This window comes from Chaetomium globosum, genomic scaffold (genome assembly GCF_000143365.1).
Source record: "Chaetomium globosum CBS 148.51 scaffold_2 genomic scaffold, whole genome shotgun sequence".
NCBI lineage: Eukaryota > Fungi > Ascomycota > Sordariomycetes > Sordariales > Chaetomiaceae > Chaetomium > Chaetomium globosum.
Window position 1 is genome coordinate 4,035,256 of NT_165977.1, and position 26,869 is coordinate 4,062,124.

Sequence of the window (26,869 nt, forward strand, 5' to 3'; positions counted from 1 at the left end):
GCCCTCCTCTCCCGTGAAGTAATGGCTCTACAGCCTATATCCCAACTCCCAAACGCCAGCCATGCCCAAGCCAAGCCAGTACCAGACCTCTCCCCATCCGTTCCGAACCCCCGAACGCCAGCAGGTAGTCAAAGCTAACCAACCAACCAACCAGCACCCCATTATTTTCACCCACCACCATCCCACCTCCCTTATTCACATTCCACCCTGACAATAACAACAACAACAACCCCAACCCCCCCAACCCCATTTAATTACCCCCCTCCCCCCGTCCCTCCCCCCCTTCCCCCTGCCCAGCCCCCTCCCCCTCCCCCCCCACGGTCCTTCCCCCCGTCGCCCCAACCACCATCTGCACATCGGCGCGCAGCTCGGGCAGGGCACTCTCCATCTCGCGGGCGAGCACGTCGCGGAAGTCGCGGAAGGCGTGCATCTTGCCGCGCGCCAGCTGGTTCATGCGGCGCACCAGCTCGGCGAACTCGCGCGTGTAGATGTCCGGGTTGCGGCCGTTCTCGACGTACTGGATCAGCGGTTCGGGGATGGGCTTGTCGGCGGTGGGGGTGGGCAGGTGTTGGGCGTTGGTGTGGAGCGTGTGTAGGGTTTTGTCGAGGGTTTGGCTGTGAGGGGGGTGGTTAGGATTGATTGGGTTGGGGTTGGTTGGGTTGGGGTTGGTTCGGTGGTTGGTTTAGAGGGTTGGGAAGCGTGCTTACATGTCTTGGGCGAGGACATCGCGGGTCGGGCGGCCGGCGGCGTCGTAGTTGGAGACTTGGACGAGAACCTGGAACAGGTCTTGGATTACATTCTTGATGTCATCTGCGCGGGAGTTAGTGGGTTGGTGATTGGTTGGCGGCCGCGGGTGTAGGAGACGGACCTTGGACGTTTTGCAAGTCGGGGTTTATGGGCGCCATTCTCGTTCGCGGTGATGCGCGGTTGTGGTTGTGGTACGCAAAGTTTGTGACGGAGGATGTTGAAAGATGGAGGGCGGGTAGGCAAGGCATGTGATGGTTACGAGCATTGTGTAATCTATACGAGCGCGGCCTTGTAAGTTAGGTATTTACACGGCGCTAGCCGTATTCGTTACACACCCACCACGAACACACAAAGGTGACGATGGGATCAGTCGGTCCAACCAACCCACCTAGATGAAGAAAGCAAGCAATCTTGGCTCATCATGGAAAGTGATTATCTGTAAATCAAAGCAATATAAATTCATAAGACTCATAATAACAAGTAACGAACAACAACCCATTGCTCTACTCCGACAGACCCAATGCCCCCAACAATCGAATAGCATACTCGCTGTCCCCCCAGCGTCAACGCCATGCCTCCGTTGTATTAACGGCCCAATGATGATCTGCTCGTCGATGCGAGCAGGGAAAGCAAAACTCATACAAACAAACCCACAACATATACCCAGCTAACCAATGCCAGTCGGAATCAAGAGCTCGTGCAGAATGGCTTGTCCAAACTACAAAGGTGTGGTACCACCCACACCATCCAGACAGATCTTGCCGCAGGCCGCCATAACAATGCAATGCATAACTAGGCCAAATTGTTGTACAAGAGCGAGTTCCCTCCCTCTAGTTCCGCGCCTTCGGGCGCGCAAGCATGTTCAAGCGGCTGAGGCTGATACCCTTCCGCTTCATCGGGCTCGGCGTCCCGGGCGCCTGGCCCGGCATGGCCAGCTTCCGGGGGCTGCTCAGCGTGCGCTTGGCGCTGGTAGCGGCGATCAGGCGTGGCGCGAGCAGCGCATCGCCCTCGGGGACTTTCTCCTGTTTTTGTTTCTTGGCTGCGCGCTCAGCCGCCTCCTGCCTGGCCTCTTCCTCGTCGGTGCTGACACGGTGGCGTTTCTTGGTCGACATGCCATGGGGCAGAGCCTTGATGACGCTTCGCGGCGCCTCGTTCTCTTTGTCGATGCTCGAGGCCGAGGCCGAAGTCGGGAAGCTTCCGGGCATGTTCTCCGTCGGTAGGATCGAGGGGCGAACCGCCCGGACGCTGGCCTGGCCGGGGGAAGACCCGAACGACTTCGTGGCGCTGCCAAAGCTGATCGTGTAATCGCTCCGGAAGGTGAACTCGCCAGGAACTGGCGGGTCTGCGGAGACGGCGTTAAGATCCCTCACCGGAGGCTCAGGGAGGGGGCGCCGGGCCGAAATATCCGGATATGTGACGGTGTCCGCTGCGCTCTCGGCCAACACGCCTTCAAGAGACGGATAGTGGACCTCTTGTCGGAGCTCTTTCTTGCCTTGAAGAATGCTAGATTTAATGGGGGACGGGGAGTTCTGTGTCAGCGCTGCCCGCTGCGTGTCCGGCGTAAAGGCAACGCGCTTGGTAAGCTTGCGGCCAGGCGTAGTCATTGGGGCCACAGGGAGTTCCTTTGGCAAGCGGACAGGAGCGGGAGTCTTGGAAACCGAAGGCAGTGGAAGAGTGCTCTTGGGCTTGGTCGCACTGGCTTTCGCCCCACGGAGCATCGCCTTGACTTTATCAAATCGGCTCCGGGGGGTCTTGATCTCCCTGGTAGTGGGAAGATTATTTGTTGTTGCCGATCGAGGGATCCCGCTGGCTTTCGATGGTGACCTAATCAGCGAGCCATGGCTGGGTGTCTTAACGCTGGTCGCCCTAGACAAGGAAGACTTGGTCGGGGTCATCAGAGAGGCGAGGGTTGATTTTGACCGAGGAATACCCAACCCGGCCGACTTGGGTGCTGGAATCGAGCTTTCGACACGAGAGACGGGGCGCTTGCTTGACGCGTCTTCATCCACGTTCTGCCGGGCGCGCTTGGCGGTCGTCCTCGGCTCGTTGACAACCACTGCCGGGGTCGATTTCGTGGCGCCAGAAACTGGAATATCGACCTTCGACTTTGGTGTTTCCACCTCATCCAGATTCGCCTTGGATTGACTGCGCTTAACACCTGCCTTCAGGGGGGTGGTGTGGCCCGGCTGGCCCCTAAACACTGATGGGTGGTTCGCGATCGAATCCATCTTCTTGAACTCAGCCATGTGGGCGGCACTGTACCGGCCGGCTTTTCCCTTCGCCTGCGCGATCTTACGTTCGCCGCTGTTTTCCTCATCCTGTTTCTCGGCTTCGCGCTGTGCCCTCAGGTTCTCCTTGATTTTGGCAGTCTTCTCGCGCAGCCCATCCATTATGCGCTGAGCCTCAGGCCCCAGCCTCAACTCGGAGTTGGGCTTTTCGCCCGGGACGCGAAATGTAAACAGAGATGAGGGAATGGTAACGCGAGTAGGTGTGGTTTGGGCTGCCACAGGCAAGCCATTCCCGCCATTACTTTTTGGTTTGATATCCGTGAATCCGAGCCGGAGGCCAGATGATGGTGGAGCCATGGTAGTGTGGGCTCTGCCCGGGTGCATCTCTGACATGGACGGCCTGATGGGCGACAACCCGCGTGGGGTCTTAGGCCCTCGGATTGGAGACGACGCACTAGGGTTGGAGACATTGTGGACGGTCTCGGAAATGATGTCTACCGGCTTGTCGCCATTTGCCGGCTTCCCCTCGTGTGCCGACTCCTCGATATCTGCCGGAGTTTCGTCATGTGCCAGTTTTTTGCTGCGTGCCGTCTTCTTAGTACGTGCTCGCTTCCCGTTGCGTACCGGCTTCTCTTCGTGTGCCGGCTCTTCGGCTGGTGCAGAGTTCTCGTCGTGTTCGGCAACAGAAGAGAGAGTAAGAGTTTCGGAAACTTGTTGAGGTGCCTAATCGTCGACATATACGGGTTAGTGTACTCCTTCCAGCAAAGGGATGAACGCGGACTGCCGCTGGGTTGATCGGCTTTGGGCGGCGAGGACGGCTGTTTTGTTTACCTTGGTAAGGCTGGCCAAGCGCGCTGAACGGCGAGCCATTGTTGTTACGCTTGGTTTGCGGATAGACAATGGACTTTTGCAATCAAGAATGTAGATACACTCGAAAAGGTGACAAAAGGATCGGGAGGATTAGAATTCCAGTGGAGCGTTAGCGAAATCACGACACGGAACGTGTGGTAGATTGGAGAGTGGGGTGACGTTTGATTTGTTCGCGCCTGTCAGAAAGTAAACAAATTAATTCTGGCTGGTCAGTGCTGCTTTTGACATGTGCAACAACGGTCCAAAAACACCGTGCGAGGCATTCCTTTTGCACAGTGACTCGAGAAAATGATAATTTTCATATTTTGTTCTCTGTTCCGTCTCTTAAACTGACGAGTCCAAACAAATTGAGCGAGGAACCAGTTTTATCTTGCTCTTGTACTCGTAGTTATAGCAACCAGGAAATCACCCTTTAGCTTGCAAGGACGGAACACACGATATACAGTTCCGTTCTCTGCTCGATCGCGATGAACTCCCTATGTAGTACCAACGAAAGCTTGGGTTTTCTGATCTACCAAAAAAAACTCGTCATTATGACGTTTATTCCATCCTGACCAAGGTTGGTCGGCATCCCGTTTGAGAAACCGGTTACGAAAGGCGTTTTATATGCCAGCCCTCTTACAACTACTGGACATTTGCGAACTCGGCACGGGCTTGTTGGATCTAGGCCATCTCCATCTTCGGTACCTACTTACCGCGTTTTGAACATGTCAACCCGAAAGTGGTAAGGGACAGCTCAGAGGTCCGCACCTGGTCGAGTGGCGTGATCAGAGTCGTTTTGTTGAAAGTGCATCACTTCCGACTGCAAGATACTGAGCACACCTTGGCAGGGGCGTTGAGATCAAACACTTGAGGTGCCGGCAACGCCACCCAGAACGTCACCCAACCCTGCAGTCGAAGGTTTCCAGAAGGCAGAGTCTCATGGCTCGAAGCGGTTACAAAGCCCAGACCAACTACCTCGCGGTAGGAGGAAGCGGGAATTGTTCATTTTCGTCTAACACGGCATGACATTGGAAAACCACGCTCCGAAGTACTTCGTGTCACTAACAGAGCAAGACGCCTCGACCCCAACCCCTCAAACGACCTCGAATTGCGATGAACGGTTTAATGCGGGATTTTAAGGGTTTAAAAACAACCTGCCTCGGAGATGCAGCACCGTGATGCTCAACGATGGCACGCTCGCGACTGGTCGACGGCTGACCCACCAACTCGGTGACGGTCCGAGACATCGCTCGGGGACTACCTGAGACAGCTTCAGCTGTAAGTGATGATGTATTCGTAGCCCTTCATCTTTATTTTTATTCCCCTTGTCCACGTATCGGGTAGATTATCTCGAGATGGTTGAATGTCCTCGAAATTGGCCCCTCCTATCAAACGCGAGTGACATTTACACCTAGGGTCCCCACTCACACACACCATAGTCGACATCCGTGAAAGTTCAAAGCCGCCAACAAGCGGCGGGGCGGCTTGCCTAACCCCATCAACTCCTGGATCCCCGAACCCCGAGATTCTTTGGCCAATCGGTTCTGAGACAACTCTCACTTCTGGCCTGCCTCTCCATGTCTCACACTTCGCTGGTGCGAATGCCCCCGCATTTGGCAGGGCTGCCTTGACGAGCATGCAGTGAGCCATGCAGGTCTAGGCCTGAGACGGTGACACAGAACTGAACACAGCGTCCCGGGGGGCTGGTTGCCTGAGCGTTTGTCTGGGCTATGCGTCGTGTTGACTCTGTCTTTGGTGTTGCCTGGGATTCATGTTGTCAACGAGAAAGCGGGACAGATTGGGACCTCTTGGCACTTTGAAGAGAAGACTGCCAAGCTCACTACAAAAATTTCTTTGGTCACCTGAGGGGGTGAAAAGCCGTCTCCACCTTGGAACAACTCAACCACGGCGGCGGCAAGAAGTTCCAGATCGGGAAGGGAGTGGCGCCTGGCCTCATTCTCTGGTTCGAGTTGCCGGCTCAGGGGACCGATGTCGGCTGTGCGCCTACTCGAGAAGCTTCAGCCATGGATTGTGAACCAAGGTATTTGAGTTAATATATGGCTGTGTCACGCGGTTCCTTTCGGCATCTCTCACTATCTTGATGCGGTTCTTAGAAACGAAAAGGTGAATCTATGGGATATAAAATCGTAGGAAGAAAAAAGAGAGGGAGAAATAGCCCTTGTGTTTCCTCAAGACGCCAAGTCGTTCGCCATGTAAAGATTGATGCCAGGAACCTGGGAAATACCGCCCCCAATGTGTTGTTGGGTCTTTCTTCACTCAGGCTTCTTTCCATAGACCACATACCTGGATCAAACGTGATGGTTAGCTCGTGTCCAGAATCGCAGATCTAGGGGCAACTTACACCGGCCAGTACGCATGTATGTCCCGGTTCTTTGCCTCCTTTCGGACTTGAGTCAACAGGACCTCGACCTCGACAACAGGCCAGCCCAGGACATTGGTAAACAACATCAGGCTTACAGCCTGGATGCCCTGAAGCACGTTGAAATAATTCCATTCGCCTAAAGATCCGCGGGTCAGTATGGGTTATCGGACAAGACGAGATGCGGGCTTTTATTACCGAGCTCCTTATATCTGGCATCTCTCGGCCACGGGTTCAACGGCCACTTGAACTCGATTTTGGTGACATCCTCAAACCCAGCTTCCTTCAGCTGCTTTTCGTAGTGGAGCGCTGATTCCAAGCTGGGGCCGAGCTTGTCAGATGCCTGCACTAGGAGTTTGTTCCACTTCAGGAGCGCAGAATCCTCCTTAAGGGACCCATCATCGCTCTGAAGAGGGCTGAGCGAATCGCATAGCTCGAGGTAGCCTCCAGGGTTGAGGTTGCTAAAAATAAATATTAACCCCATACATAGAGGGAGTTTGGGGGCCGTGCGATGCTTACTCGAAGGCCTGAGCCATCAATTTGGGCCAGTCCCTGATGGAGCCTGTGAGCATGCGCCCGTAGATGAGGTCGAATTTGGTGTGATAGTTCCATTCGGTCTCGATGTCGTCGATAAAGAACTCGGCGTTTGGTGGGACACTGGCGTTCGGTCAGCATGGCACAATTAGGGATAGCGGTGCGGGATATTCACCAATCCGGCTGGATAGGGCTCAGATCGACGCCGGCAATCTGGTAAGAGTCAACAATGCTGTCACATCCGTTTGTCCTTATCGATGGCAGGGGAGGCATACGGAGACCTCGGGGTGCTCGTCGGCTAAGAATGGTGAGTGACATGATCCCACCCTCACAACGGACATTCCAGAACATACCGAAATCTATCGCCCAGATACCCGTCCCGGTACCGATATCAAGAACCCGGTTCAAGGGCCTGTCGTTCCCAGCTGGGGAGACGTACAGTCGGTTGTCCTGCATTCGTACGCACATGTGATGTTGAAGGTCTGGCGGTCAGTTAGGTCTGGGATCCAACATCAGAGTTCACAATGTCTTACCCAGACGTTCAGTCTCTCGCTGCGGCTTCCTATCAGCAAGTGAACGGCTGTGTTGTGCATCAACAAATATCATACCTCGTCGTTTGGCATAAAATACGCCGCCTCTAGAAAAAGTGGGTTAGACAACACACCACCTCCGCTGCATCGGCAACTTGGGCCAAGTAGTCCTCACCTTCTGCCCGGTATGCGTGATATGTGCGACCGTTCTCCTCCCGAAACTTGAAAATGCTAGACATGACCGACGTTGTGTCACTCAACCCCCCGCGCTAGACGCTCGACTTGTAAGCGGCGCAGCCCACTTGCAACCGCGAACGGGATTGAGGGAGGACCTACAGAACCCATGGCAGAATCGCCATCACCGCTGTCATCATCCTCACCAACAAAGTCCGGCTATGTTTCACAAGTCAGCCTTGTATTCTGGCCCATTTAAACATGCGCAAGCTCAATGAGGACGGGCCGGAACGCACATCAACTTCTAGGTGTCCGGTGCCGGTGACCGGCCCCAGGGCCGCGGCGGGAGGGCTCGCCGGCGTTGACCCGCTCGGGCCCGGCGGCGATTTTGGGGATGCGGTGGACCGGCGCGGACTGGAGTCGCCGGCTTTCAAAGCGCTGTCGGCCATGGTCGCGTGGTGGATAGGGAGGGTTTCGGCGGGTTGCAAGTCTCCACACACAGACGCGTTTACGTCGGGAAAGGGAAGCTATCAATTACGGTGAACCCGCGCGGAAGTGGACGGATTTTCAAGTTTAGTGGGTGCGGGGGTTCTGATGCAGCAACACCTTGGCCGCTTCCATCCTTTCCTAAAGCCCGCTGGCGGCGGGTTGAGACCCCGGTAGCCGTGCCAATGGCACCGTTTCATCCCCGGCTTATCGGTTACCAAGGACGAGAGGGGGGGACGGTGATTTGAGAAGGGAAATTGTATGTAACGAAGAGAGCAATCTCAGTGTTCTGGTGCTTTCCCAGAGCGCTTCTTGTTATAATGAAGGTGAGGCAGCAAGGTTTTGGGGATTGCTTCATGTTTGGTGTGCTTAAAGCGCGCATGAGGAGTCGAAACTCGAAGTGAGAATGAGGGGCACTTCTTCGCACCCCTGCCTGGGTTTCATTTGTGGCTTCACGTCACGTCCCTTCCCCTTGATGAACGCTGCCTACATTGGAAAGAGCAACCTTCGTCTTCTTTTGTCTCCGAACCCGCATGCCCCAATAAAACAAGACTGCTTGGCATAGGAATCGGGCAGTTGGGATTTCACATACGGCTGATGCTGATCTTTATGACCGGAGACAAGCGAGAATAGCTCGACTCTCCTGCTTGTGTGATCGAGCCAGTCCCATCATCAAGCCGCTTCACCTTGGTCAGCTTTGCAACATTTCGCAAGGAAAGCACACACTCCCAGGAGCTACTGTGTAGGTCGTTCCCTCTCCGAATGGGATTGTTGCCCGGGTGTCCAGAAGTCAACGGCCCATGACCGACTGGCACTTTCCGAGGGTACGGAACCGCATGTTCTTGTGCATGAGCCCACCCTCCAACGAACCGAACCCAACGAATAAGCGCCCCCGAGTCCGGACCCCGCGAAGGGCAACGTCTTTTCCCACCTCGACCAGCCAGCAAAGGACTCGAAAATCCGCGTGCTGCAGGTCGACTGAATGGGCATTGTTCTTTCCTCACTTGTCACGATAAGTGGGCATTTTCCAAGGTTGCCACGGTTGCCACGGTTGCCAGTCCTCAGTGGGCTTGAAGAAGTGGGGACTGAGCCATCGGCTGGACGAGTGACTTCGGCGGCGAGTGGAATCGAAAAGCGGGAAGCCGGGAATCGGACGTGGTCCAAGGCGAAACTTCGGTAGCTGCCACTTGGGCAGCCCGGCAAGAGAACGATTCGCGCGGACGAGTCCCGGACTTTTTTAATATTTTCGAGGCTGGGTTGTTGATGGTGGGTACATGGTTGCGGGCATGGGTGCGGGTGGGAGGTGGGAGAGCGCCAATTCCTGGGGCGAGGATCTGGCCCGAGAAAAAAGAGTCCAGGTGACCTGGTTCAGCCCAAAACCAGAGCTGGGGTGAGGTGGCAGCACCTGGGTATTTGACCCTGTGCAGACCCCTGGGGGCTAGCGGCGGTCTGCGGGCCCCTCCCACTTCGGACGGCATTAACATTACATAAAACCCTCCATTTTTTCCTTTTCTTGACACATCCTCGACCTGTCGTCAGCCGTCCGCTTATCTCTGACCCTCCTAGAGTCACTCTCGACAATCTGGTTTTGACACACAGAATCTGGGGAACCGCCTCGATCCTCCAAACCTGCCCTGCCATACCTTATCGCCGGGACCTGACCACAGACCCGGTCCCAGACTGCCGGATCCCGCAATCGCAAAACATTCCCCCCAGATGACGCACTGATTGGTGCCACTCACTCCCCGGTCCTGAGATCAAGCAACCCCGGGTGGTGTTCGTGTCTTTTGGATATTTTCTGGGGTTGGGCGTGGGATACAGCAGCAGCAGCAGCAGCAGGTCGCGCTGCCGTCGTGCTTTGTCGCCCGAACCAGAAGTTCATTCAGGTGGTTGCAGCGCCCGGCGTTCGCATCCCACCGCTGACGCTGGCTGCCCCGCACAAAGGCAAACGCCCTGTGGTCAGGGTAGCGCAGTGTGGTGTGGTAGCCATTAGGATAGCTGTTGGCGCCAAAACTTAGAAGTCCCGTGCCAGAGAGCCAGCCCCTTTGTGCAAGAAGCCCCCCCCCCCAAGACGCACGCTCTCTTGCCTCCCTCGGACAGTCGAGGATATGTCCGATAAGATGTCTGTCGACAAAAATCCGCCCAAGGAGGATAGCGAAGAATCAATGGGGTCAAGCCCAGAGGGAGAGGCCCCCGCTGCGCCTCCGCAGCAACAGGCTGAAAATCAACAACCGAAGCGAAAAGGGGGTCGCAAACCGGTACGTCAACAAGAGTATTGCGGGCATGTGCCCCGCCCCTCTCCTTGGCTTCCAGGTTGTCTCTGGGCAAAAGCCAAGGGTGTTCGTCCCATCCCGTCGCCATTCCGATCCCGATATATCATATATCATGGGTTGGGACTTGTACGTGCGCATCTGCTAATGCAATCGATAGATCTATGCGACGTCTGAGGAGAGGAAGCAAAGAAACCGCCAAGCACAAGCGGCCTTCCGTGAGCGCCGGACCGAGTACATCAAGCAACTCGAGGAGGCCATCCGAACCCATGAGCAAAACCTGGCTAACCTCCAGGCTGCTCATCGACATGCCGCCGATGAGTGTCTCATGCTGCGTTACAAGAACTCGCTGCTAGAACGCGTTCTCTTGGAGAAAGGTACAGTTAGACACCTACTCAAATCTCGGGCCCACAAGCTCCTCCTTGCCAAGGGGCGTGCTTTCTCTATCTGTTTCTTCGTTGTTAACGCGTTGAACCTCGTAGGCATCGATGTGCAAGCTGAGCTTCGTGCCAAAACCGGCAGCCCAAATCTGGGCCCGACCCATGTTCCCCAAAATCTGGTGCAGCCGCCGCCGATTCAGCGGGCCATTCTAAACAGACATCATGCTCGTCGATCGACTTCAGGCATTGCGCCAAAGCTCGAGCCAGGCATTCCCGTATCCCCATTACCACCACCGATGCACTCCCACCAGTCGGCCATGTCCCCCAAGAACCAGCACACCCCGTCGTCTCATTCGGCTTCGCCAACTGGAACCGCGGCTTTCGGCTCCCAGCACGCCGCTTCTCCTGCCGGATCCGAGCATCTCAACGGTCAAGTTCGGTCGCCGATGCCGCCTGTCGCCGGGATGAAAGCAGCGCCACCTCACTTGGCACCTCTTCAGGGCTTACCAGGGCCTCGACAAGTGCAAATTCCCGGTCTCCCGCCGGGCGCTAATCACGTACGGGGTGTCTCCGGGACCTCAGCTCCATTCTATCCAACACCTTCATTCCAAAACCACATTGAGCAGCTCGGCAAGTTGGCCCGTTCCCTTTTCCCCTCCGTTTCCTTTCCAACAGAACTCTGTCGTCCTAGGTTTTAATACGTCAAATACAGAACAGGAATATGATGCCGCTGCTGATATGATGGACGATGGCGGCGACGCCCCCGATACACCAAGTGGGCCTGGCCCTTATCCCGGCTCGACCTATGCCGGCGAGCCACAATCAATGTCCCTCTCGTCCCCGGTTACCACTGGACCGCCCGGAGGTCAGGCCATCGCCGGACAGTCGCCGATCGAAAACGTCGCTCATACGCAGCATCCAACCTACCCCTCAATGACTCAACTGCTGGACCCGAGCTATGATTTCGACCCCTTTGGGCTGAGCGCGAGCATGGCCTTTCCCACACAATTCTCGTTCGATACCAGCAACATGCGGTAAAATATCAGCCGATCGACTCTACGACCAACCAGGGTGTCGATGAGAAGAGCTAGCCTACTCGAAGTGCCACTGATGGGTTTCCTATGAGCGTTGGGGCGCATCATTCTGTGCGTCGAGACCATGTCTAGGAGACCCAGAGCACCAAGGCGCGTCTCGGAAGGGACCCGAGGCGATCTGCGGAGGAAGAGAGAAAAGAAACAGAGGTTCGACGGCATCCTCACCCGCCCCCTGTGACAAGAAATTCTAGAGGTGTGGACAACAAAAGTTTTTCGAGATACCCCACGAGCAATTTGCTTTGGGCAGCGAGACTGGGTTGCGAGGAAAAAAAAACGATATCCATCCCCCGCTCATTTCCAGCGGGCGGGCAACGACAAACGTTTGAATCTGTTTCACAGCCACGTTGATGGATTCCAGAAAACAACATAATACCCGACTGTCGAGATGGCGTTGATAGTTCGAGTTCTGATCATTGCCAGGCGTTTTGCTGAGGATATAGTTGCGGTCTATAAAAGTTTTGCTCTTCAAGGAAGCGGTGATACGAGTGCGGATAAGTCAGAAAAGGAGACCTGGGGCACCCGCGAGCGGTGGGTGTTACCATGCGGAACAGGGAGGGTTCTGTTTGAGCAGGCCAGCATATTGGTGATGTCGGCGAGGGACGGGATCGGTTACCATGGAAACCTCTTAAACCACCCGCTCGGTGCTTCAGTTGCGGTATCATAAAGCTGCAAGGCTTATTAGTATAAAATGCAAGCCCATCTCCAATAAATAGTAGCTTATGAAGCGTTCATTCTGCAACTGGCGACCCTTGTCTCATACCATCGTCTACAATAGCTCGAGCCGAGTCCTACAAGTGAACCGGAGAGCAACATCCCAGGCCGAGAATGATGTTCCTCGGTCAGAATTCTTTATAGCCATGGGGAAATTAGAATGAGACTCATTCTTGAGAAACAGGTCATGCTTGACTGAATGAAGTTCTGAGAAAAGCGGGGCACCCCTTATGACAAGCGAGTGTTCCGAGGTCATAGGAGTGGGTGTTTAGTTAGCAGGAGTGGGTGGCCAACATCATCTTACGCAGTAATTTTCCTGTAATGAACCCGTAGGCGCGCCGCTAGCAGGTGCACAATGGCTTGCGAAGCATGGAAACTCTAGCTTCGTACTAATTATTCAATGCGCGAAAAGAAACGGTAAAGTTGGCGAATAATGATAACAAGCCACAAGTTCTGGGCATATATATCGCACTCAGCGAAGCTATCATTGTCGATATCAAGGGTCGGCATTGCGGGGTTGATGATGTCCTTGCTGGGGTCAGCGGCAGCGATCATGTTCGTTGGCCAGGAACCGGACCAGTTGTTTACTCCAATCCCGAATCCTTCCAATGGCAAATGTAGACAATATGTATTGTCAATGATTTGGCCATCGATCTGCGCTAGTTAATTCCAGAAAGGGTTTTGCTGCGACTCCTATGCGACGACTGGTCGGCGCGAACGCAGCGACAAAATGGGGACTTTGCTACCCCTCACTCGCTTGATTGTGATGCAACGCTTTGCCGCTTCCAAGGCTGGAGCAGGCCGAAGCCCTAACAAAAAAAGAACCCCGCGCACTGAATTTTCAAAAAAGGAAAAACGTCGGCTCAGGTTGCGAGGGGTGGTGGGGCAGCAAGCGGTCCGTGCAGGTGCTTTCCCAGGCGAATTGACCCAGCAGTAACCATAGCAGGAGCTCCAATTCTTCGCTGCTGTCACAACCCAGAGAAAATTCCGCCGTGGACACCACCCGGAAACAAACAGGCGCACTGAACCAGGGCTCGTCCTGCGACGTGCTCGTTTCACCCACCATCTCCCCTTTATTTCACTCCGTCCGGAGCTTGTGGTTTTCTTAACTTTATACGCCTTGAAGGGCGATAAACCACAGCGGCAAGATGTCTGTCGCTACCAAGGTGCGTTCTACTTTTTGATCGAGCGGGGGAGCTCTCTACCCACGTTTTCTGCACCACTGTCGATGCGGGCCTTGCTTGCTTCGACCAATCGTGCATCCATCATGGCTTGAACAGCTCTCGGCCACCAGAGCTTCACAGTTTCGAATCGCGATACTGACTCTTGATTTATAAACAGAACCTCTACGACCTCCTCGGTTGGTTACCTCCCACTCGCCGATTGACGAACCATCCCGAGCTCGGCCGCGCTCTGACGCAACCACAACGCCCCGATACTAACATCAAGCCGTAGGTAACGACATCGAGGGAGATGAGCCCCCCGCTCCTCCCCTAAGGCCCGTCGAGAAGACGTCGACCCACACCGTCAAGCGCAACACTGATGGCCTAGCTCCCTCCAAGGGTCCGGTCACGACTGGCAACCGTCGGGGCGGCGCTAATGTCGGCGGTAACGAGGCTGGTATGTAGCCCCTAATATCCCCGAGCTCGATCTTATGATTTTCTTTTTCTTTTACTAACGATCAAACTAGCCTTCCGTGACCGTGGCGCTGGACGGGACTCCAACCGTGTTAAGTCTACAGATGAGGCTCCCCGCGGCGGACGTCGTGGTGGCTTCCGTGGTAAGTTGCACCCCGCCAAAAATAATCAACTTTTAAGCTGGCGAACTTGAGCTAACGTTGACTTCGTAGGAGGCCGTGGTGGTCGACGCGAGGAGGGCGATCGTCACCCCTTCAGAGGCGCACTTCAGTAAGCCCACCATGCATGACCCCGTAGTCTCCCAAGCCGCTGTTAACACCCTCTGTAGTAGCAACTCCGAGAAGCAGGCTGCCCAGTCGTGGGGCGCCAACGAAGGCGAGGCTGAATTGAAGGACGAGCAAGCGGCTGCCGAGATTGCCCAGTCTGAGCAGAAGGCCGAGGGTGAGGCTGCTGCTGAGGGCGAGGTCAAGGAGGAGGAGCCCGAAGAGAAGCACATCACCTACGATGAGTACCTCGTCCAGCAGGCCGAGAAGAAGGCCGCTCTCGAGGCCGAGCTCAACGTCCGTCAGCCCAACGAGGGTGTCAAGGACGACAAGTGGAAGGATTTTGCCCCTCTTGCGAAGGACGATGAGGAGGAGCTCTTCCCGGCCTCCGGCGGCAAGACCAAGCGCGAGCGTGAGCGCAAGACGAAGCAGTTCGTCGAGCTCGAGAACCGTTACATCGAGCCTGAGCGCACCCGCGGCGGCCGTGGTGGTCGTGGCGGCGAGCGTGGTGACCGTGGCACTCGCGGTGACCGTGGCGAGTTCCGCGGTGGTCGTGGCCGTGGTGATGGTGCCCGTGGTCGTGGCCGTGGCGCTCCCCGCGGCGAGTCGCGTGGCGAGTTCCGTGGTGGTCGCGGCGGCGCCCGTGGCCAGGAGAACAAGCCCATTAACACGAATGACGAGGATGCCTTCCCTAGCTTGGGCGGCTCCAAGTAAACTCCGCATATTGGGCTACTCCCCGGGAACTAGACATCGACTCATGTTCCCTGCGTTTGCGGCTTCAAGAGGGCAATGAAGGATAGCGGGAAAGGAGGGCATAGGCATGTGCATTGTCCGTCGACTACAATGTGGTCCAGCTTGGGGGCAAACTTCCCGCCTCAATGAACGGCAAAGCAAATGGTTCCTCCATACTTCACCTCTAAACAACGAAAGTTTCCTTTTCTCTTTTTAACCCAGCACCGGCCCTTGGGTTTCCCTTGATATTTGCATGGTCATGTGTATCCGGAAAATGGTTGGCCGCTTCGGACCAAAAATGGAATTTCACGCCGCTTCCGCCATTTCTGTATTGGTAGCGTCGGTTGATTTACGTATTCCCCTTTACGCCACGGTCCACGTATGGCAGTGATATGTGCGGTGAGTACTGGCGATGAACTTGGGGTAGAGGTAGGTCTTGTGCTGGGATAATGAGCTGGCTAACAGCCTACCGACGGCTGGGGCTCCAACAGGTAACTCTGTGAATACACAGACAATACTCATCCGCGTTGGCGTGGCCCTAAACAGAACGTAGACTTAGTTTGTATGTACTTGACAGGTAGAATGACAATGGGGCCGGCCCGTCATCAAACAACATGGACTTCCTGTCCGCTCCGTCCCAGCCTCTTTCTCCGGCAACCCCCTGAAAGTTGCGTTGCCTAGGGCATATATGTCAAGTCAACAAATAACCATATTCAGTAGAAAGTAACCACACGATGACTAAAGCGTTGCCGTCTCCTGTATGGCATGACTAATGCTGCCAAGGGCCTCGACGTTGTCAGAGTCTGTGACTGTACCGCGGGATGTACGACATGTGCCCCTGATGTTCATAGGTCGATCCAAGGGATTTGTAGCGTTCTTCCTAAGCCATATTATTGTCCGAGCTAGTCCCTAAAAGCACCGTCGATGGCAGGTTTGATTAGAGCGTCTAGTGAGATGGGGAGTCATGTACTATTCCAACCAAGATATCATGTTGAGCATACAAAGGCCGTTTGTGGCATGATCAAAGCAGGTGGTGTCGCCTCCTAGCACCAGTCGCTCGGCCAACATCGATCACGATGCTGGCAAGCAATAACACCCCGTTAAACACAGCCATCAAGTAGAACGGCGCGCCCGTAGACCAAACGTCGAACAAATACCCGCCCAGCTTGGTCAGCAGCAAAATCGCCGCGCCGCCAAACCACGAATACACCCCAGCCACTGACCCCTTCAGCCTCACCCTCGAAACCGTATCCTCCGGCAACGTAGCCGCATTTTCCAGCAACGGCGCCGTATCACCCTCGCCGTCCGCGTCCTCGATGAGTGTCTCCTGATCCCCGCCCACCCGCGCCAGCACGTTGACAACCTCCACCTTCAACACACCGCGCCCGAGCGACCCCAGACTGCACACAATCGCGCCGATCTGGCTCACCCCCATCAGGGCAGCCAGCAAAAACACCACTGGGCTCCCACCCCGCCCTTCCACATCCTTGTACTCGGGGCTCTCCAGCATCGGAAACGCCACGTACCCGACGATCCCCAACACAGCGGACACGATGACGGGCCAGTTGATGCGGGTGCGGCGGCTGGCGAGGTAGCCGAAGAGAGGCGCGCAGACGAGGCCGACGAGCTGGGCGACGCCGGCGAGGATGGACGAGAGCACGTAGGCCTGGCGGCACTCCTTCTTGAGCTCGGGCGAGGAATCGGTGGGCGACCCCTGGCAGAAGCCGCGGCTGAAGAAGTAGGTGTTGACGAAGAGCGGGAGGAAGAGGGAGATGGCGACGGTGGATGCCCGCGCGACGAAGCCGCCCCAGGTAGCCGAGGGTGATGTCGTGGTCGGTGAGGCCGAGCTGGAGGGCGCGTTTGAGGAGGTGGTGGTAGGGGAGGATTCTCTAGGGGGAGGGAGGGAGTTATTTGGGAGGGTAGGAAGAAAAGGTGTGGGGGGGGAGCGTTGGGGGTTTGGTTGGGTCTTACGTTTTTAATGGAGGCAGATGAGTTGGAGCCGCTTGTTCCTCGAGGGGTTGAACCCCTTGAACCAAAGAGCATCCGGAAACCTTTACCTTCTTCGCCTCGTAGGCCACGTAGCCCGAAGAAGACGAATATGGCGACCAGGAAGGAAATACTGCCGACAATATAGAAGCTGTCCTTGATTGCGTCGGCAAATGTCACGCCGTCGACGTGGCTGAAGCGAGCTGGCAAGGGAAGAAAGAGAACGAGCGCCACTAGGGCGCCGCAGCCAGTGAAGAGACCGACGTATCCGGCGAGTGCGGAGGATTTGCCCTTGCCCTCCGAGCCTATGGACGGTTCTTCTCCATCCGTGGATGTCTGGTTGCTATCGCCGCGAAAGCGTTCGGGGGTGATGGTCGCCTCGGAGTCGACAGACAGCGTCACGCTCGGTCTTCCGCCGGGTGAGACTGGTCCGCGTGGGGGTTCTGCGGCCGGCCCGGTTTCGTCGGTCAATGATGGAAGGATGGCCGTAACCATGGTGGTTCTAGATGACACACATGGATTATTAGCATATTGTTGCTTCTCCGAGTCACTGAATCACTTACACGGCTGCAGCGCCCACGGCAAAGAGTATCCTAGCTAGCAACAGCTGCGGATAGACATTGCGCGCCTGGACGAATAGGAATAGGGACAGGCCAATGATGGAATATCCAACCACGGCAACATAGCGCACGCCACTGCGGTCCGAAACTAGTCCCCAGATGGGACAGGCGATGAGGACCACAATCTCGTCGACGAAGCCTAGAGTGCCTACAATGTCGCCCACGCCATCCTTGATGCCAATCAGGTCAGTGATAACAAACGAGACACTGCTATTGAGGAACACGAGGAACGAGATGCTGAATAGAGATATGCCCAGCAGATAGGTCAGGGCCTGGAGGGGAGTTGTCGATGCCGAGAAGGGCAGCCGCCGTAGCAGTCCCTGGCTGAACGTCATCGTCAGCGGGAGGGGGACCGAATGGCCCAATTGCTCTTCGTTCGTAATCCAATTTAATATTACTGTGGTACGGCGTCCATCGCGTTAGACGGCGGTTCTTTCGTGTTGAGGTGTTGGCGGGCACGCGTTTGCAGGACGGATGATGCAGCTCCGGTTACGCACGCCCAGCGTCCGATCATGGGAATCTCGTCCCGTCCGGCGGTAAGCGGGGCAACCCGGCCTTCATCTTGCACCCCCTGTTACCCGCCGCAGAAAGGCTAGGATGCCCCGCAATCCGCTATCAACAACCCTGTACTCCACCGACGCCGGAGTCTTTTTCAGGGCCACCAGCGCCACCATCTCGGCAAGCCGTTTTAACGCTTTCCTCAAATCGTTTTGCGACACAGCACCAGTGCGGTCGTGGACAGTTGGCGGCTAGAGACGGGTGGTTGGTTCCTGGTGACTAGAAGTGCATTGTTTTGGGCCATTCATTGCTCGTAACTAGTACCTTCGCTGTTCTTCCTTATCATATCCTTCACTCTTTCGTCGCCGTTTCTGCACCACCACCGCACCTCAAAGGGACAGCCGCCAGCATGTCCGCTTCTCTCCCAGGCAGCCGGGCTCTCCCAGAGTCACAGTACGACCTTAGTACTTACTGGGGGCGTGTCAGGCATACTATGGGAATCACGGATCCTAGGTGAGAACGCTCGATGGGTGGAGGAGCTGGGGGGATGGGGGGATGCGCCGGGTGTGTACCCTCCTGCCACAGCGCAAACACGGATGGAGGTTGATATCGACATCAATTGGGGCCAGAAGAAGCCCGTCTGACTCACGGACATGCGCTGATTTGATTATCTCTCCAGTACCCTCCTCGTCGGTAGCGCCGGTCTCGAACAAGCCAAGAATGCCCTGATCGCATACAAGCAAGGCCATGTGAACTCGATGACACCCGAACTATGGCGGGCCAAGAAGATTGTCGACTCAACACTTCACCCGGACACAGGCGAAGCCGTTTTTCTGCCCTTCCGCATGTCATGCTTCGTGCTCTCCAACTTGGTCGTCACAGCGGGCATGTTGACTCCAGGCCTCGGTGTACGTCCCCCCCCAACCCTCTACCCCTCCCTCCAACTCTCTTTCTGACTTTCCGTGCCCCATAGAACCGCGGTACAATAGCCTGGCAGGTTGCCAACCAGTCCCTAAACGTCGCCATCAACTACTCCAACTCGAACAAGTCGTCCCCACTGTCCTGGTCCAAGATCGCCCAGTCCTACTTCCTCGCCGTGACCGCCTCCTGCTCCGTCGCCGTCGGGCTCAACAGCCTGGTCCCGCGTCTCAAGAGCCTCTCGCCCTCCACCCGCCTCATCCTCACCCGTCTGGTGCCCTTCGCCGCGGTCGCCAGCGCCGGCGCCCTCAACGTCTTCCTCATGCGCGGCGAGGAGATGCGCACGGGAATCGACGTCTTCCCGGCTACGGCCAAGACCAAGACCAAGGCCGAGACGGCGGTGGAAACAAGCCCGGCCGCGGCACTAGAAAAGGCGCCGCAGGCGGACGACGACAGCAGCAGCAGCGGCGGCGAGAAGAGCCTGGGCAAGAGCAAGAAGGCGGCGACGTTGGCCGTGGCCGAGACGGCGGCCAGCCGCGTGTTCAACAGCTCGCCCATCATGGTGCTGCCGCCGCTGCTGCTGGTGCGCCTGCAGCGCGGCGCGTGGCTGCGCAAGAACCCGCGCTGGACCACCCCCGTCAACCTCGGCCTGATCCTGATCACGAGCTACGCGGCGCTGCCCCTTGCGTTGGCGGCGTTTCCCCAGCGCCAGCGCATCAAGGCTGAGAGTTTGGAGGAGGAGTTCCATGGGAGGGGAGGGGAGGGCGGGTTGGTTGAGTTTAACAGGGGGATTTAGTTAGGCCATTTCGGAAGGGGTTTGGTTCGGCTTGGTGGTTTGGGTTTGGGGGGCAGTGGCGGATTTCGGATTCAGGTGGTGGCGGGTTCACGGGAACTCGATTCAATCTGGACGATACGCTGTTCGGTAGCTTTGCATAGCGTGCTGCATGGCATAGCCTGGAGTAGGATCTGGGACGTTTTGACTTTCGACATTTAGACACCTGTTTCAAGAAAAGGGAGATGGAATGCGAATGCTAAGATTTGGGGACAGCTGGGCGTGCCACAACCCCAGTCTCAACCCTGGACTTTAAAACACCGCACCGTCACAACTCGCCGGCATCCAAATGCCAAATTACTTTGACGATGAACAGATTGTCAGATCATCGAACGGAGGCAAGTTTGTGAGATCTAAGTGGGGTTGTCACACAGCAAAAGGGAGTCGGAGCCTTTCTCCTGAATCTCGCCAAGGATTAGGTCAGGTGTAAGACGACAAGAGCCCAGGCCGGACCTGTTGGGACGCGAAGGCGAAGTGTTAGGAGGGGCGGGGCTCCGAAGGCCACAATCACGACCGCAAGGAAATGCGCTCCTTGACTCGCTCTTTTGAACTCCCAACAACTTGAGGCGTTCAGGCACCTCGCCCCCCCACTCTTATCGTGTGGGAACGGACAAAGAGCCTCCTCCCAACCTGACGTAGCGGCGTCCCGCACGACTGGAGACTGGAGATGGGACCAAGAAACATCCCTCGCTCCCTGCATTCCCACTGGCTGGGAAGGCCTTCCTGTGTGACGGCGAGGTAATAATCGACGCGAACGGGGACCGGGTCGTGGTTGGTGCCACTCGTGGTCCCTTTTAGGGACGGTGCTGTGCCTGCTGCCCCGCAGGTGCCGGTTACCTTTCCGGTCCCGGTCGTCGCAATTCGCTGCTGGCGCTGCGACCCCGCAGAAGGGTCGCTGCGAGTTTGTTCTCTTACGGCTTCCCGTCGCTAAGGGTGGTCATCGGATGCAGGTGCCGGCAGGAGGATGAAGTCATTTCCCACACCACATACGTAGGTAGTTATTTGGTGAGGGAGGCTCGAACGCAAACGGTTTTTGATTTCAGGTTTGGTTGGAAACTGCAAAGTACGAGGTTGTGTCGAGTGTGCGAGTCGAGCCTCAGACAGATTGTCTGGGGGTGGACGGTCCATCTTTGGGTCGCTGCTGGGCGGGTTTGCCAACGAAAAATTGACCCCTGCCAATGCGCGAAAGGGATGTGGCCGAGAATTCGAAGGCTGAACTTGTTGAGAAGCGTGTCGCTTCCCGCCCGCTGTCGTTGATCACCATGCCTCAGGTTGCTTCTGGTGCCAAACCAGGGAGGAAACCCTGGCACCAGCTCGCGGTTGTGTTGCTGGGAAACGCGCTAGCATCTGCTTCGGGAGTTCCAGCGCGATTCGCCTGGATAATGACTAGCGGATTCCCAAAGGAAGATCACTTCGGGAACATGATACAGGAGCCGCTGATGGGGCACCCTCCCCATATTCTTCGGGGATATTAATTACCAAAATCCCCTTGTTTAGTGTCTCGGCTCGGTCTTGTTTCCTTCATCCTGACGGCCCCTCATTCTCCTTTCCGGTAGAGCTCTGCATAGCCGGCTGGCCCTTCCAGTCAAAGCCAAGAGCAGCCTGAGATGTCTCTTCCATGTAAGACTCGGGAGCAAGCCCGATTGTGGCATGGGCAGGGACCACGAGCCGTAGCACGTTCGATGATGGACGGGTTTTGAAGAGCCTTGGAAGCTGACTCGCCAGTTAAAGTAATTCACCGAATTCCCGCGCTCGTTTCAGACCGCCGAAGGATGAGAGTCAACCTGGGAATCTCTGCTGCATGGTGGGACGTCGGATCTATCCTCATCGCTGACCAAACACGGCCCGCAGGCTCGGTGCTCAGTCCGACCTGCATGGGAGAACACCCCCAATCGCTTTGTTGGTGACGCCACGCTTTTCAAGCGGGCGATGACAGGGTTCGAGTACTGGCTTACAATGATGCCCAGGCACTTCGTAACTATGCCCAAGGTTTTAAAGTAGGTATCTGAGTAGGGAGATGGGACAGGGGTTGGAGCTGGCCATGTCGCATCGCTCGCCCATCAGTCGGCGATGCACAGGAGCCGGAGCCCCCACCCGGCGAAAGGTCCACCATCATCTTCCAGTGGCGTTCTTGTGCTGGAATGCTCGAAGGCGGCGCTGTTGCGGCTTGCCAAACAGGGCAGTGGCCCCTGGGAGGGAATACAGCGCTGTTACAAAAGGACGAAAGAACTCGTGCACATGGTGAGTGGGCTCGAGGTGGGTTTGTATCGGGAAGGCCTCATTCGCACTGTTCAATAATCCCACAGGAAGGTGGCTGCGGCCAGCGATCAGCTGAAGGCACGGTGCCAGCTTGTTTAACCACGGAGCCCACAACTCGAGAAGGTGCCAGCCGTGACTTGGCGGAAGCCACGGCCGCCCTCGGCGGCTTCCATTTGCCGTTCACTGCAGAGGCATTTCGAAAGTTGGATCGATTTCATTTTCCCCGTGAAGGTCTTTTATGGGCTGGGATTTCTTGGTGAAAGCCGTCAATTTGGATTCGATAATGTGTAGATAAATTACTTGTAGACCCGCAAAGCAAGAGTTCAATGCGTGCCCTTGCGGCTGGCAAAACCCCGACTCCTGTAACGGCGTTGCCGAGCGAAACGTGCATGCTCAGTAGGGCAATCAACCGTCCCTCGGCCACAGCGGAAATCCGGTTCTCTTTTGGCCAGGTCCCTGTTGAACGAGTGGGCTCTGCCACGCACAACCGGTGTTGCGACCCGAGCCTGGCACACAGACCACCACTTACCTGCTGAGGGTTCAGGTCCCTGCCAGCCGTGAGCCGCCTCCCTCTTCTGTCAAGGGAATCTGGAACCTGGAATCTGGCCGAGTTCCATATCGTGGCATACCCAGTCTGTTCCATTTCCAACTTCATGGACTCCCGAGAACAATAACTGTTTCTGAGACTCGGCACGAAAACAAATGCTGACTCGGCCACTAACAAGGTTTTGGTTTGTTAGCGACCGGAACTGAGCAGCTGCGAACCACGCGCTTCAGGCCCAGGGACCTCATTTGGCGGGCAACAACCGCCGCGCAGCGCAAAACCCCCCAGCGAGGTCGCCCACCACACCACACACAAACCTGCTGTTCAACTCCAGTCACCAGCAACTTCTTCCACCCTTTCTCGCCCCAACTTGGAAGCCCTCGGCTTCCTTTTGCATTCCCATTCACAAAATACCCTGTTCCTCACGACTATTTCTATCGCGGTCAACGAAAGAGCGATCATGTCGACGCCGACAACTGCGACGGCAACGTTGCCTCACTACAGTCCGCACCATTTCCGTTACCAACACCACCCACACCAGTCGTATCCCCAGCCAAACTCGTCATCTTACCGTCCACCGAACCCAATTCTCCCGCCTACCACCCGCTTGGCGTATCCGTCTCCAGGCTACTCTACCGCGAGCCACTCGTCAGGAAATGGAGTAGCTGCCGTGCCGTCGGGCCACGCGAGAGTCGCACCGCACGAACCAGCCGATGAGACGTCGATACTTAATCACCTCTATCCAACTATGGGCACAGCAGCTTCGCAGGCCCAACCTCTGGCGGAGCCGCAACCTCCCCGCAAGAAACGCCGGTCGAGGGAACCGGACTGGAAGACCTTCTACAAGAATGGCTTGCCCAAAGAGATCATCGTGATTGATGACACGCCGGAGCCCGAGCGTGCGAATGTACCGACCACCGCCGTGCAGACCCTCGCGAACGGTCGCTCGCACGTCGTAACAAACGGTAGTGCACCCGGATCCTCAGCCAAGAAGCGGAAACGAGACGATGAGCCCACACCGTACGATCCCGTCCACCACAGTGCTGCTCTCGGCTCCCATACCCCCAGCAAGTCCACTGCCGCAAGCGACCGGACAAACTCGGCAATCCATACGACAGCAGCGACATCACTGGGATCGCTCTCCTCAAATGGCCAGTACGAGTACGATGGAGCACAATCCGGCCAGAAGCGGAAGAGGACAACTCGCCAGCAGATCGCAAACGAAGCGAGGCGTCGCGAGGCTGCGATATATACCGATGCCCTCGCCCACTACCGGCCACCGCCCAATCCCCCCAAGAAGGCCCGTGATGTGCACATCAAAGTTGTTGCCGATGTGAGTCGTCTGCTTCTCCGATGTCATGCTTGCATAGCGCGGCTAACCAGCAGTCTAGCCCCCCCATTAGCAAAAACGTCCGTGTCGACGATGACGATGGCCACTACATCGTCGTCCCCGACAATGACCTGACTGAACGATGTAAGTGTCCGCTCCGCCATTCACGAACCGTGTTGGGCTGACCGATTTCGCTCGTAGATCAAATGGTCAAGCTGCTCGGACAAGGCACGTTCGGCAAGGTCGTACAAGCAAGAGATAAGGTGTCGGAAAAACTGGTCGCCATCAAGATCATCCGTTCGGTGCAAAAGTACCGCGAAGCGAGTAAGATCGAACTTCGGGTACTGGAGACTCTCAGAGCCAATGACGAGGAGAACCGGAACCGCTGCATTCACTTCCGAGACTGCTTCGACTACCGCGGGCATATATGCATCGTCATGGATCTGCTCGGACAGAGCGTATTCGACTTTCTTAAGAGCAACAGTTTCGTGCCCTTCCCGAATAGCCAGATCCAGAACTTCGCCCGACAACTACTCACCAGTGTAGCTTGTAAGGAGCCCCCGCTCGGACGGAACCGTATTAGGGAGGGACGTGAGCTGACTCGGACTAGTTCTGCATGACCTCAACCTGATCCACACAGACCTGAAGCCGGAGAACATTCTCCTGTGCCACAACGAGTACCAGACCTTCACGTACAATAGGAAGATACCGTCGGCTAGTACCAACAACAGTAACCGCCAAGCCAACCAAAGAAAGGTACTGCTAGACACAGAGATCCGACTGATCGATTTCGGCTCGGCAACCTTCCAAGACGAATATCACTCGTCAGTTGTGTCGACCCGCCACTACCGCGCGCCCGAAATCATCCTCGGGCTTGGGTGGTCGTACCCTTGCGACATTTGGAGTATTGGGTGCATACTGGTCGAATTCTTCACCGGCGATGCCCTCTTCCAGACGCACGATAACCTCGAGCATCTGGCTATGATGGAAGCAGTCGTCGACGCCAAGATCGATTCGTCTCTCGTCCACCAGGTCAACAGGATGACGAGGAACGGCGGGAACCCCGCATCCAAGTGCGTATACAACGCCCCATAAACGATAGGACCAAGGAAACTAATTAATATGTGGCAGATACTTCAAGCGCCTCAAACTCGACTATCCCATGCCCGATACCACACGGGCATCGCGGAGATTTGTCAAAGCCATGAAGAAGCTACCGGTTGGTGCTAACTCTCTTCGTCATCATCATCGCTGGCGACTGAAACCCTTGCAGGAGATCATCCCCTCGAACACCAAATTCTTGCAACAGTTTCTAGATCTCCTCCAGAAGATATTTGTCTACGATCCCGCGCGCCGCATTACAGCAAAACAGGCTCTGCAACATCCCTGGTTCCGCGAAGTTGCCCATCCTGATGACGGGACCGAAGCGGCACGAATCCGCGCCGACAAGTTGAGGATGCGGGAACGAGAATTGTCCGGTGCCAGCCATGGCCCTGTAGAGGAACGGTCTGTGAGGAGGTAATAGGAGAAAAAGCGAGGGGCGTTAGTTTTTACTCAACCAAATACCGTCCGGTAACGGCAGAGCGGGGAGTTTCACGAAGCCATGTCTCCCTCAAATTAGGTATATGATATTCCTCTCTATATGGACCCGCCGCCTGATTCTCATGGGGTTTGCGGTGGCCGTAATATCAGAGGAGATAGGAAAGGGGCTTTCTGCATTTTATTCTTTATACACCACATCTCGCTTTTCGTTGGTGGGGCATCATGATGAGTCAGGGGATGATGGCGTTGATTCGAGGTTCAGAGGAATGTGCTCTCATACCCAGGATTCTTGAGCGGGAAGCGGCGGCTGGATTTATATATAGGCGTGAAACTTGACACTGCTTTCTATTCGATGAGCGATATTGTTTTGCTAGCTGATTCGCGTCCATGAGACGGGACCTTACTCAGTTCGAAGAGCCGCACATTACGAGTCGGATTTCGAGTTAGGATATGGTTTGTCTACCTTTAGGCTGTCGTCCGGCTGTTATTTGTTGCTAACTTGTGTACTCAGGCCTCTCCGAAACGAGAACCGTAAAGGTACTTACAGCCAGCCACTGTTCAACCTGTGGCAACACAGTGCTTGCTGTTCTTTTTTCCCCTTGGAACAGGGCAAGTTTACTCGCCATTGGGAGACCCTACATGTTCAAGCTAGGAGCCTCTGTTTGGAGTGAACACTGACAATGAAATACCAGCCAACACGGACGCCGGTTCTTTGTGCTTAGGGGGGTTATATTACAACCCCAGCCCTTCGAAAACATATTAAGCTTCATTTCCCCGGAATCGAGTGCCCCTGAGTTCCGTAACCCCAGAGGCTTTTACCCCCCCGAATCGAATCCAATCCATACCGAACCAAGTCGCTGGGCCTCGTTCTACTGCTCACACTCCTGCTCGCTACACACTCACCAACACGCATTCCGCCGGAAACAACCATGGCACCCATCAAAACCACGTTTTTCACACGCCCCGGCAGCGCCGACGACGCCACCATCGACTACGACTACAACCTGATCCTCCACCTAGGGCATAAGAGCCGACGACAAATCGCCAAGCCCCCCCACTTCGCCTCTTTGCCCCCCAAACTCTGATGAGACACGAAGGTCTTACATAGGCGCAGAGCTCCCTCCTTTCCCAGGCCCGTATCGGGGATATAGGCCTCCGGGACTACCTGTTCAGGGTGAAAGTCCCGGAGGTCCGCACCCCCTATTGCGAGTGCGGGAGAGGCAGGGAGACTGTGGAGCACTTGGTGGTTTGGTGTCCCGACCCGCCGTTACAAAGGCCGTGGGACGGCAGAGAGATTCGGTCACATCGGGACCTACAAACCG

At 56.0% G+C, this 26,869-nt stretch overlaps 8 protein-coding genes across 8 annotated transcripts; 4 read left to right on the forward strand and 4 right to left on the reverse strand.

Moving 5' to 3' along the window:
- Positions 1 to 250: 250 nt before the first annotated feature.
- On the reverse strand, positions 251 to 905 carry CHGG_03384 (uncharacterized protein; the record flags this gene model as incomplete). The annotated part of the gene is made up of 3 exons (XM_001229899.1): positions 251 to 614; positions 708 to 810; positions 869 to 905. 3 exons carry the CDS (start codon positions 903 to 905, stop codon positions 251 to 253), a joined length of 504 nt encoding a protein of 167 aa, XP_001229900.1.
- A 672-nt stretch (positions 906 to 1,577) lies between these two features.
- Positions 1,578 to 3,845, reverse strand: CHGG_03385 (uncharacterized protein; the record flags this gene model as incomplete). Its single annotated transcript, XM_001229900.1, has 2 exons — positions 1,578 to 3,698; positions 3,807 to 3,845. The coding sequence occupies 2 exons, from the start codon at positions 3,843 to 3,845 to the stop codon at positions 1,578 to 1,580; spliced, it is 2,160 nt and encodes a 719-aa protein (XP_001229901.1).
- A 2,255-nt stretch (positions 3,846 to 6,100) lies between these two features.
- On the reverse strand, positions 6,101 to 7,894 carry CHGG_03386 (uncharacterized protein; the record flags this gene model as incomplete). Its single annotated transcript, XM_001229901.1, has 9 exons — positions 6,101 to 6,131; positions 6,190 to 6,346; positions 6,406 to 6,668; positions 6,727 to 6,864; positions 6,917 to 7,166; positions 7,275 to 7,299; positions 7,406 to 7,492; positions 7,608 to 7,664; positions 7,742 to 7,894. The coding sequence occupies 9 exons, from the start codon at positions 7,892 to 7,894 to the stop codon at positions 6,101 to 6,103; spliced, it is 1,161 nt and encodes a 386-aa protein (XP_001229902.1).
- Positions 7,895 to 10,051: 2,157 nt separating this feature from the next.
- CHGG_03387 (uncharacterized protein) lies at positions 10,052 to 11,619 on the forward strand (the record flags this gene model as incomplete). The annotated part of the gene is made up of 4 exons (XM_001229902.1): positions 10,052 to 10,189; positions 10,362 to 10,578; positions 10,684 to 11,223; positions 11,294 to 11,619. 4 exons carry the CDS (start codon positions 10,052 to 10,054, stop codon positions 11,617 to 11,619), a joined length of 1,221 nt encoding a protein of 406 aa, XP_001229903.1.
- Positions 11,620 to 13,534: 1,915 nt separating this feature from the next.
- Positions 13,535 to 15,000, forward strand: CHGG_03388 (uncharacterized protein; the record flags this gene model as incomplete). The annotated part of the gene is made up of 6 exons (XM_001229903.1): positions 13,535 to 13,552; positions 13,728 to 13,746; positions 13,842 to 14,006; positions 14,077 to 14,166; positions 14,236 to 14,293; positions 14,352 to 15,000. 6 exons carry the CDS (start codon positions 13,535 to 13,537, stop codon positions 14,998 to 15,000), a joined length of 999 nt encoding a protein of 332 aa, XP_001229904.1.
- Positions 15,001 to 16,039: 1,039 nt separating this feature from the next.
- On the reverse strand, positions 16,040 to 17,959 carry CHGG_03389 (uncharacterized protein; the record flags this gene model as incomplete). The annotated part of the gene is made up of 3 exons (XM_001229904.1): positions 16,040 to 16,905; positions 17,139 to 17,506; positions 17,568 to 17,959. The coding sequence occupies 3 exons, from the start codon at positions 17,957 to 17,959 to the stop codon at positions 16,040 to 16,042; spliced, it is 1,626 nt and encodes a 541-aa protein (XP_001229905.1).
- Positions 17,960 to 18,531: 572 nt separating this feature from the next.
- CHGG_03390 (uncharacterized protein) lies at positions 18,532 to 19,836 on the forward strand (the record flags this gene model as incomplete). The annotated part of the gene is made up of 3 exons (XM_001229905.1): positions 18,532 to 18,575; positions 18,802 to 19,030; positions 19,096 to 19,836. The coding sequence occupies 3 exons, from the start codon at positions 18,532 to 18,534 to the stop codon at positions 19,834 to 19,836; spliced, it is 1,014 nt and encodes a 337-aa protein (XP_001229906.1).
- Positions 19,837 to 23,423: 3,587 nt separating this feature from the next.
- Positions 23,424 to 25,527, forward strand: CHGG_03391 (uncharacterized protein; the record flags this gene model as incomplete). Its single annotated transcript, XM_001229906.1, has 5 exons — positions 23,424 to 24,008; positions 24,062 to 24,149; positions 24,207 to 24,596; positions 24,646 to 25,078; positions 25,137 to 25,527. 5 exons carry the CDS (start codon positions 23,424 to 23,426, stop codon positions 25,525 to 25,527), a joined length of 1,887 nt encoding a protein of 628 aa, XP_001229907.1.
- Between the last annotated feature and the right edge of the window lie 1,342 nt (positions 25,528 to 26,869).